General features: G+C 42.0%; 1 protein-coding gene across 1 annotated transcript; it reads left to right on the plus strand.

Annotated features, from left to right (window-relative positions):
- The first annotated feature begins 1789 nt into the window (after positions 1 to 1789).
- On the plus strand, positions 1790 to 9311 carry LEUTX (leucine twenty homeobox). The gene is made up of 3 exons (XM_024238260.3): positions 1790 to 1863; positions 7545 to 7696; positions 8721 to 9311. The coding sequence occupies exons 1-3, from the start codon at positions 1857 to 1859 to the stop codon at positions 9153 to 9155; spliced, it is 594 nt and encodes a 197-aa protein (XP_024094028.3). The 5' UTR covers positions 1790 to 1856; the 3' UTR covers positions 9156 to 9311.
- Positions 9312 to 11135: the final 1824 nt, after the last annotated feature.

Genomic DNA, 11135 nt, shown 5'->3' on the forward strand with positions numbered 1-11135 from the left:
TGGCCTCTTATCTGCACCTCAGACATGAAACAGTTTTCATGTCTCTGGGCCTTTGCATTTGATGTTCCCTTTGCTTAGAACACTCTTCCCTCTCCTTCAGTGAAAATGATACTTCCTCAGAGACATCTTACCTTACCTTAAAACTACTGCACATCCTCTGAATCAGTGCTGTTCATAATCAGAAGTATCATAATCAGAACTGTGTATTGTCTTGTTTCGTTTTTTATTTCCTGCTTCCTTCCCTAGAATGCCAATACTTGGGAAGGCGGCAGTGAGTTCTATTTTTGTAAATCCCAATTTCCTAGTCACTGGAACAAATCTTAGCAGAGCAGGCATTCAAATAATTAAGCAAACAAATGAAGAAGTGTCAGGGGTGTTTTAACGTTAAGTTCTGCAAAATTCCCTGCTATTGGGGAGGTCATACCCTTTGAATATATCACTCTCTTTCCATCCTCATTAGTGCCACAGGGCAACTCCAGGGACTGATTCTAAAATTTAAACAGAAAATTTAAGGCCCACTTTATCCTTTCTGATAGGATTTGGGAGTCTCTATCCTTGACTGTGTTAGAAGTTTTCCTGAGTTTTATTCCTGTAAAAGACATAGATGGGGCCAGGTGCAATGGCTCACTAGCACTTTGGCAGGCCAAGGCTGGACGATCTCTTGAGCCCAGGAGTTGAAGGCTGCAGTGAGCTATGATGGCACCACTGCACTCTAGTCTGGGCAACAGAGTGAGACCCTAAAACAAAACGTAAAAAGACACAGATGGGTCCTTCAATCATTTGGCCTTCAGGCTACCTGCAATGTTCCCAGAGACAGAGTTCTTTCGCTAGTCCAAGACTTCTCCAAACCAACCTGGTGTGGGTGTGGAGGTTGCAGGAGAGGACAGAGTTGGGGGGTAGTATAAGATGGGCCAAGACCAGAGTCCCATCTCTGCTTCAGAAAGCTTGGGTCCACATTGAGTGTGGGGAGGCCATATCTCATGGATAGAGACTAGACCTGTCTCACCCACCAGATTACACTCACACCACAAATAAGACCCATCATGGAGAAGAACGTTAGGGGGAGGAATAAATAAATGAGTTAATAGGGTGCCTGAAAGGTGGAGTAAATGAGTAACAGAGGGACAGAGAGAGGGATGCTCAGAGGAAAGAAAGAAGCATGATTTTTTTAATGCAATTTATATTTTAAGTTTCCTTGCTGAAAACTCATTATGGGCTCCCCAGCTGCCCCCAAATCCATACTCAAGAGAAGATACAAGATCCCCTATGGTTTAGGCTCTGCCAAGTTCTTCGCCGTCATCCATTGCTGTCTCAACTGGAAGAGGTTGGACCGAGATGGGCGGGTGAAGGGCTTAACCTCCCATCATCCCAAACTCCTAGCAGGATGCCTCCTGCTGCACTCCAGGTCTCACTGGAAGCCGTCCATGCACAGGGCACCTCCTTCACCTTCCAAGTTTGAATCATTTTACCAAATTATTTTTCTCTCAGCACCTTGTTTATTTACTCATTGATCCCAAGTGACATTTTTGAACATTTTATCCATTTTCAGTTCGCTCCACTTTCCTTTGTTTTCTTCCACTCTCTGGGGTCAAGGATCAGTCTTTTTTTTTTTTTTTTTTTAATCATAGTTTTATTCCCAGTGCCCTACACAGCATCAGGCATATAATAGGTTCTAAATAAACAGATATTGAATGGATTATTGGAGGGCGTGGTATTAGGGTAGGACAGGGTGGGGACATGATTACATTAAAATTCTGCTTAAATAAGTGTGTCTTTTAGCCCAGCAGTCACATAGAGTCAGCTCAGGAGCTCTGCGGCACACAGCTGATCGAACCCACTCATTTCTAGAGGACACCATGTTGGGTAAGTTGGGCGAAGGCAAGAGGCTGGGTTTTCAGTGAGTGGGTTGCAGACAAATCAAGTGAGACGTATGGGACGTTGTGGTGGCTTCTGGGCTTTGTCAACCCTAGGTAGAAACCACTGGGTAAATTTAGAAACCACTGGGTTATACCAAAAAGGATCGTTTGAAAAACAATTTGCAAGGGATTCTAGTAACTTAGGAGTTTGTTTCTCCACATCTCTTTTTTAAAGAGATGGGGTCTTGGTATGTTGCCCAGGCTGGCCTCGAGCTCCTAGGCCCTAGTGATCCTCCCACCTCACCCTCAGGAGTAGCTGGGACTTATAAGTGTGTGCCACCATGTCCAGCTAATTTTTAAATTTTTTGTAGAGACAGGATCTCACTCTGTTGCCTAAGCTCATCTTGAACTCACATCCTTTTTAATGCCTGGTAACTTTGATACTTTTTAAATGTCAGTACATTGATGGGTATAAAATAGTATGTGATATTTAATTCCCATTTCTTTACTAATCGGTGTGATTGAATCTGTTCACTCTGTTTTAAAGGCCATTCTGTTTTTCCCTTATGCTAATTTTTATATTTATATCATTTCCCAGTTTTTAGTATGTTTTTTTTCTTGAGGCTTAGTAGAATATTTTTGTTGTCTTCTAGACATTAATAATTTATCTCTTATACGTGTTGCAAATATATTCTCCCAGCCTGGCTTGCGTTTTTCAATCTACTTATGAGTACCATTGTACAAATATTCTAAAAGTTGTCATTGTGATATTTATCAACATTTTCCTTTTATAATTGTACTTGTAAAACGTAGTTTAGAAGTGTATTACTGGCTGGGCATGGTGGCTCACGCCTGTAATTCCAACACTTTCGGATGCCAAGGCGGGCGGATCTCATGAGGCCAGGAGTTTGAGACAGCCTGGACAACATGGCAAAACCCTGTCACTACTAAAAATACAAAAATTAACCAGGCATGGTGGCATGTGCCTGTGGTCCCAGCTACTTGGAAGGCTGAGACACAAGAATTGCTTGAACCTGGGAGGCAGAGGTTGCAGTAATCTGAGATTGCACCACTGTACTCCAGCTTGGGCAACAGAGGAAGACTCTGTCTAAAAAAAAAAAAAAAAAAAAAAAAAAAGTGTATTTCTTGGCTGGGGACATAAATGTAATTTTAGTTACATTTTATTTTAACTTCTTAAAATGATTTGATTCTAATAGAAAAATTATGCATCAACAAGCTCACTTATCAAAACTTGTACCTGGCTCTTCTAATACATTTTCCTATTGTTTAATACTAAACTTACAAAAATGCTAATTAGTCGATTTTACATATTGACCTCTCAGCTTGGTAGATGATTTTAAACTCAAAGCCACATCCTTCCTCGATTTTACCTCCTATAACTTATCAATGTGCAGTGTTGCTTTTCTAAAGACCAGTAGAATTCTAATTACCATTCCTCTGATGGAAACTCTACTTCCCTTTAGAAGCTTCTGGAAATTTCTATATGTTCCTGGTATTCTGATATTTTTGCAACAATGATCCTTTTGTTCATTTATTGTGCTCATCATGGAATGGCTTCATTGTGGAAACCCCCGTGCCTCATCTCTCAAATCTTGAATTTTTTTAATAAATACTTTCATGATACTCTCTGAAACATTTTTTAGTCAGAAATATTTTTAGTCACATAAATATTGCTAGTGCTGGACATCCCTGAGCAGAGGTCTTATTTTTTTCTGATCTTTTCATTCTTTTTGTCCACTTTTGTATATTTTTTCTACTTCCTGGAATAGCTTTGTCTTCCAACTCTTCTATTATTGCGTAGGGGTTTCTTTTTAGCTATTGATTTCAAAGAACATTTGTCTTATCAGATTTTCCTTTCTTTTCAAGACTTTCTCGATGTATGAGTGCAATATCTTTTATCCGAGAATATTAATTTTAACATTTATAGATTTTCTCTTTTTTTTGTAATTTTTTTCTAATTTTTTTATATTTTTAGTAGAGATGGGGTTTCACCATGTTGGCCAGGCTGGTTTTGAACTCCTGATCTCAAGTGATTCATCCTGCCTGGCCTCCCAAAGTGCTAGTATTACAGGCATGAGCCACTGTGCCCAGCCTTATTTCTTTTCTTAAGAAAGAATGTGTTTATTTGCTGCTTTCCTCCTCTTCCTCCTCTTCTTTCTTTTTCTCTTCCACCTTCCCTTTCTTTTTTCTCTCTTTATCTCTGTCTCTCCCTCTCTCCCTTTCTTCCTGTCCCCTTCCTGTTTGAGAATTTTTCTTCAATGTCCTGTAAATTTTTGTTCTCCCTTTGTGTCTAAACAAATGCTGAGACACTAAGAGAAACCCATGTGCCTGATCACTTGTCTTCACTGTGCGATGATTGGGCAGCATGTTGGCTTTTTTTTTTTCCATGTATTTGCATGAGGAATAAGAGCATCCTGAAAATAGAAAATTTCCTATAAAATAGATGACCATGAGAATCAGGTTTTACTAGATGATGAGGTCTTATTTATATTCTAAACCATAGTAAAACTCCCATTCTGCACTAATGCAGTTTGCATATTTGTCCCCTCCAAATCTCATGTTGAAATGTGATCCCCCCAATGTTGGAGGTGGGCCTGGTGGGAGGGGTTTGGATCATGAGAGCAGATCCTTCTGAATGGCTTAGTGCCATCCTCTTGGTAATGAGTGAGTTCTCTATCTCTGAGTTCACCTGAGATCTGGTTGTTTAAAAGAGTCTGGGACCTTCCCCTGCTGTCTCTTGCTCCCACTCTCACCATAACACTTGGCTCCCCTTCGCCTTCTGTCATGAGTGGAAGCTTCCTAAGGCCCTCACCAGAAGCAGATGCCAGCACTATGCTTTGTATATAGCCTGTAGAGCTGTGAGCCAATTAATTCCTCTTTTCTAATTTACCCAGTTTTAGGTATTCCTTTATAAATGCAAAATGGACTAACACATGTAAAGCGTGTAATTAACAGACTTGCTTCTTTGGTTACTCACATCTTCCCTAAAGGAGTGAGCTTTCTGGGACCATGTTACTGTTAAAGATACGGAGGCAAACAGTATAAGTGTACCGATGCTGCACTTATACTGTGCACAAAGTCACAGAGCTAGTAAATGAGAGAATCGACATTCATTCTCAGGTCACTAAGCTTCATATCTGCTTCCCTACTGACCCCATTAATAAATGGCCAAACCAATAGCTTCAGGGTCTCACAAGCCAACCAACATAGACAGCAGTGCCACTGAGTCTATGACCAGTTAGGATAATAGGGCCTTAAATACTCTTATGAATCGTATAGACTCATATAAACCTGGTGTCAACATCATGCCACTATTCTATTCTATCTCAATAAGGACTCACGCAAATCTCCTCTTGAATTGTAGCTCCCATGATTCCCATGTGTTGTGGGAGGGACCCAGTGGGAGATAACTGAATCATGGGGTGATTTCCCCCATACTGTGCTCATGGTAATGAATAAGTCTCATAAGATCTGATGGTTTTATAAGAGGTTTCCCCTTTTGCTTAGCTCTCATTCCCTCTCTTGCTTGCCACCATGTAAGATGTGGCTTTGCTCCTCCTTGCCTTCCACCATGATTGTGAGGCCTCCCCAGCCATGTGGAACTGTGAGTCCAGTAAACTTCTTTCCTTTATAAATTACCCGGTTTCAGGTATGTCTTTATTAGCAGCATGAGAAACAGAGAGATGTCCCCAAGTTGCTAGGAAAACATATCGGTGCCCAACGTCATGGAGAGGTTGATGTTCCTCCTCCAGGGGCTGTAGGATGAGGCTACAGAAATAAGCTTACTCCATTTGTGGCTTAAAAACGTGTCCTGCTCAGTGGAAGTTGGCACTGATTTTCTAGGAATGCAGAACACTCCCAGCAAGAGGGTGAGGAGTGGGTCTCGTGAGTCAAATGTTTAGCCTAAGCTCTTGATTCACAGGTCAAGCTCAGGAAAGAAGCTTACCTTTGGAATATATATATTTACATTCTAATAAAACATTTTTAAATTTTTTTTGTATTTTCATAGGCTATTGGGGAACAAGTGGTGTTTGGTTACATGAGTAAGTTCTTTAGTGGTGATTTGTGAGATTTTGGTGCACCCATCAACCAAGCAGTATACACTGCACCATATTTGTAGTCTTTTATCCCTCACCCCCTTCCCACCCTTTCCCCCGAGTCCCCAAAGTCCATTGTGTCATTCTTATGCCCTTGCATCCTCATAGCTTAGCTCCCACTTATGAGTGAGAACGTATGATGTTTGGTTTTCCATTCCTGAGTTACTTCACTTAGAATAATAGTCTCCAATCTAATCCAGGTTGTTACAAATATCATTAATTCATTTTTATGGCTGAGTAGCATTCCATCATATAATTTATATATGTAAATATATAAGTTATAATATTTGTATTATATATCATTATATATTGTATATAATGATATATAATTGTATATTATATATAATGATATATAATTATATACAATATAATTTATATACATTATACATAAATTATTTTATGTATATATATATATACACACACACACCACAGTTTATCCACTCGATTGATGGACATTTGGGTTGGTTCCCCATTTTTACAATTGCGAATTCTGCTGCTATAAACATACATGTGCAAGTGTCTTTTTTGTATAATGACTTATTTTCCTCTGGGTAGATAGCCAGTAGTTGGATTGCTGGATCAAACGGTAGTTCTACTTATAGTTCTTGAAGGAATCTTTACACTGTTTTCCATAGTGGCTGTACTAGTTTACATTCCCGCCAGCAGTGTAGAAGTGTTGCCTGTTCACCGCATCCACGCCAACATCTATTATTTTTTTATTTTTTTATTATGGCCATTCTTGTGGTTTTGATTTGCATTTCCCTAATCATTTGTGATGTTGAGCATTTTTTCATATGTTTGTTGGCCATTTGTATATCTTTTGAGAATTATATATTCATGTCCTTAGCCCACTTTTTGATGGAATTGTTTGGTTTTTTTCTTGCTAATTTGTCTGAGTTCGTTGCAGATTCTGGATATTAGTCCTTTGTCAAATGTATAGATTGTGAAGATCTTCTTCTAGACTGTGGGTTGTCTGTCTACTCTGCTGACTGTTCCTTTTGCCATGCAAAATCTCTTTAGTTTAATTAAGTCCTAGCTATTTATCTTTGTTTTTATTGCATTTGCTTTTGGGTTCTTGGTCATTGTGTTGCTGTCTATCTCATTTCTTAGGTCTAGTAGATAAAAGGGCATCCATTGTCTCCTAAAGTTTTGATTATTTTTTATTTATGCTCTCTATTTCACTGAAGATTTCTCCCCTCATTTCTTGTACCATTTTTTTTTTAATTTCCTTAAATTGGGCTTCACTTTTCTCTAGTGCCTCCTTGATTAGCTTAATAACTGACCTTTGGAATTCTTTTTCAGGTATATCACAGATTTCTTCTTGGTTTAGATCCATTGCTGATGAACTAATGTGATTTTTTTGGGGATGTTAAAGAACCTTGTGTTGTCATATTACCAGATTTGGTTTTCTGGTTCCTTCTCATTTGTGTAGGCTCTGTCAGAGGGAAGGTCTAGGGCTCAAGGCTGTTGTTCAGATTCTTTTGTCCTACAGGTGTTCCCTTGATGTAGTACTCTCCTCATTTTCCTCGATTTTTTTTTAATGAAAGCCTTTTATCTGTTCCCTCTGCAGAAGGGCCAAGGCGTGATCGTCGGCCACGCACAAGATTTCTCCCCAAACAACTCACAGCATTGAGAGAATTGCTTGAAAAGACCATGCACCCAAGTTTGGCTACAATGGGGAAACTGGCTTCAAAGCTACAACTTGATCTATCCGTAGTAAAGGTCTGTTCCCAAGTGTTTCTGTAGGTAGCATGCCTAACCCAGAGCTTCACACACACTTTTGATCATTGTTATAACAGTTCCTATTTATTGGCAATTGCTATGTGTAAGGACAGATGTTAAGCACTTTATATTTTTATTGTCATGAGCACCCACTTTATTGAGGAACACTAAAGCTCACATAGAAGAGCTGTCTTCCTAGCATTATAAACACAAGAGTTGGAATTTGAACCCAGATCTTTCCAACTCCAGACCCACCATGCTACACAGGACTCTTTGAGGCTGGATGTCAGATACTCCCATTTGGGTCTGTTCTTGTGTATTCAGGATGGTTTCTGCTTAATCAGGACGATCACAGTCATCCAGATGCCTGTCACTAAGTTCCCACAAAGTATTCATGGGAGAACACCTGGATGAACCCTAAAGACAACCCAAGCTAAATTCTCACCCCATATTCTGACTTTAAAATACTTTCTCTGGGTATCAGGCATGGTGGCTCACACTTGTAATCCCAGCACTTTGGGAGGTGGAGGCAGGAGGATCGCTTGAGCCCAGTTTAAGACCAGCCTGGGCAACATAGCAAGACCATGTCTCTACAAAAAAAAATTAAAAATTAACCAGACATGGAGGCACATGGCTGTAGTCCCAGCTACTTGGGAGACTGAGATAGGAGAATTGCTTAAGCTCAGCAGTTCAAGGCTGCAGTGAGCTATGATTGCACCACTGCACTCCAGGCTGGGTGACAGAGTGGTACCTTGTCTCAAAAAAAAAAAAAAAAATACACCACTAATACAAACACACTTCTATTTAATACATCGTGATCTAGGTCATATTCCACCCATTGCTAGTGCAATCCTACACCCACTTTTCCCTTGGAACCCAGGACAGCAGAGGATAGAAAGAGCTTCCCTTGTTCCAATAAATGTGAGACTCTCTCTCACACCAAAAAACCGAATTCCTGAGGAACATGAGGATGCCCCTTTATACTCAACCTCCATTATTAACCTCCCGCCTCCTCCCTCCCTAGACTTGGTTCAAGAACCAGCGTGCCAAATGGAAGAGGCAGTGGCGGCAGCAAATGCAGCCAAGGCCATCACTAGGACCAGCAAACCAGACAATTTCAGTGAAGGAGGAGACTCCCTCAGCCATAACTACTGCAAACATTCGTCCAATAAGTCCTGGAATCTTTGATGCAAATGACCATGATCTACGTGAGCCTTCTGGTATCAAGAATCCTGGAGGAGCCAGCGCCTCTGCGAGGGATTCATCCTGGGATTCTCAGTCATATGACATTGAACAGATATGTCTGGGGGCTTCAAATCCTCCTTGGGCCTCCACTCTCTATGAAATAGATGAATTTGTAAAGATCTATGACTTGCCAGGGGAAGATGACACCAGCAGCCTAAATCAATATCTTTTTCCAGTATGCCTTGAGTATGACCAGCTCCAATCTTCAGTGTAACTTCTTACACACCGCTTCTAGGGGAGGTCTGGATCTGACCCAATGAGACATATTTCCAAACATCTTTAATGGTTTGACCCCAGTCTAAGTAGATCAGGGGCTGGGAATTTATCTTTTTCTGTAGAAAAAACAATAAAGGAACTCCCCTACCTTTCATGATTGCCTGCATTTTCTGAACTCCATTTGAGTGCCTCCTCTCCCAAATTTCAGCATTAAAGAGCGTATTCAGAGAAGTGACGCCAGGAACACAGTGACATAGGAGGTTCCTGACTCTGATGCACTGAATAAACATCTATGCCTGGATAAGTTCTCTCTGGAAGAAAGTCAGAAGTGAGTTGAGAGACTCCTACACACCAGGCAACTAAGAAAATGTCTCAGCAGGCCAGTCGCGGTGGCTCACGCCTGTAATCCCAGAACTTTGGGAGGCCAAGGTGGGCGTATCATGAGGTCAGGAGATCAAGACCATCCCGGCTAACATGGTGAAACCCCATCTCTACTAAAAATACAAAAAATTAGCTGGGTGTGGTGGTGGGTGCCTGTAGTCCCAGCTACTTGGGAGGCTGAGGCAAGAGAATTGCTTGAACCCAGGAGGCGGAGGTTGCGTGAGCCAAGATTGCGCCACTGCACTCCAGCCTGGGCGGCAGAGTAAGACTCCATCTCAAAAAAAAAAAAAAGAAAAGACAAGAAAAAAATGTCTTATCAAACAGGCAGGAAAAGCTGAAACACTCAGAAACACTAAACCCACCCTGGGCACTGAGCCATACCATCAGGAAGGAATCCCCAGTTCCCAGCTTCTCCCCCAGGAGAGAAGCGGTGAAGCACACATATAGCACCCTCACTGTTGATGGTTAAGTTCCTAACGAGCCTGCATCAGGGAGTTGAATGGCAGGTAAGCTACAGACTTGCAAGAGCCTGAATAGAATCTAGGTGCCACCCAAGCCTTCACCCCAGCTCAGCCCAGCAATAAATCCAGGTCTATCAGTTCCTCCTGGAAGAAGTTTGTCCACACATCGAGCACCCCAACTTTTATACCTGCACTCAAGGGACTGCATCCTAAACCCTCTAGCTCTGGAAATGGAAGGGATTAGGCATATGTGAGTCTCCCTAGCTCACAGAAGAAAAAGGTGGTTTTAAGCAGGCACACAAGCACTTCAGGGCTAGCCTTCCTCCACCACACTCCCCCAACCAGAGCAGTGCAGGGAAGGGGTCAAAATGCACAGCTCCCAGTTACTCCTCAAAAAGGATTTGCCAGCACACTCTTCCAGCTGCTGCTTGATAGTCATGCTTTTAACCAGCCTGTATCTGGAAGTTAACAGGACAGACAAATGCTGGACCCTTGGGAGCCTGAATAGGAGTTCAGACACTGCCCACGCCTTTTGCCCTTGCTTGCTCCAGTGGTAAGTCTACAGACTCTCCCTGGAAAGAGTTTTTCCATGCAGTGAGCACCCAAATTTTTGCAGCTTCCACTGCATCCTAAATCACCTATCTCTGGGAACTGAAGGGATTTGACATTCACTAGTCTCCCTAGATCACAGCAAAGAGGTGATTTTAAACTGATGCACAAGCATTTCCAGGAGATGAGAATAGACGCAGGGGCCTAAGGCTGAACACACCGAGCTGGCCACTACCACCTCAGGTGGCATCTACTTGCATGTGCCACTTATGGGCCTGGAGACTGGCCTGCTCAGCCCATCTCAGCCATCACCAACATTAGCACAAGCTGATTGGGAGCTAGATTGCCCTGCCAATATTACTGCCATTGCCCATGCCACCCTTGCTGCCCAGTGGCCCCAGGAACTACCCACCTACCTGGCCTATGGCTGGCAATGCCAGCACCCAAGAAAGCCACCTGGAAGCCTGGGAACTGGCCTACCTGAACCTGCTAAACCTGTGCTAGCATACACCACCCTGGGGCTCAAGGATAGGCTCACCACTGCCACTACTGGGCCCAAAAACCAGCCCACCTGACATCCCTTATTC

This window comes from Pongo abelii, chromosome 20, assembly GCF_028885655.2.
Source record: "Pongo abelii isolate AG06213 chromosome 20, NHGRI_mPonAbe1-v2.0_pri, whole genome shotgun sequence".
NCBI lineage: Eukaryota > Metazoa > Chordata > Mammalia > Primates > Hominidae > Pongo > Pongo abelii.

Excerpts from the sequence above, each read along its gene's own strand:
- LEUTX (XM_024238260.3), top strand. Across the intron at positions 7,697-8,720 it reads TTGATCTATCCGTAGTAAAG|ACTTGGTTCAAGAACCAGCG; the intron begins GTCTGTTCCCAA and ends CTCCCTCCCTAG.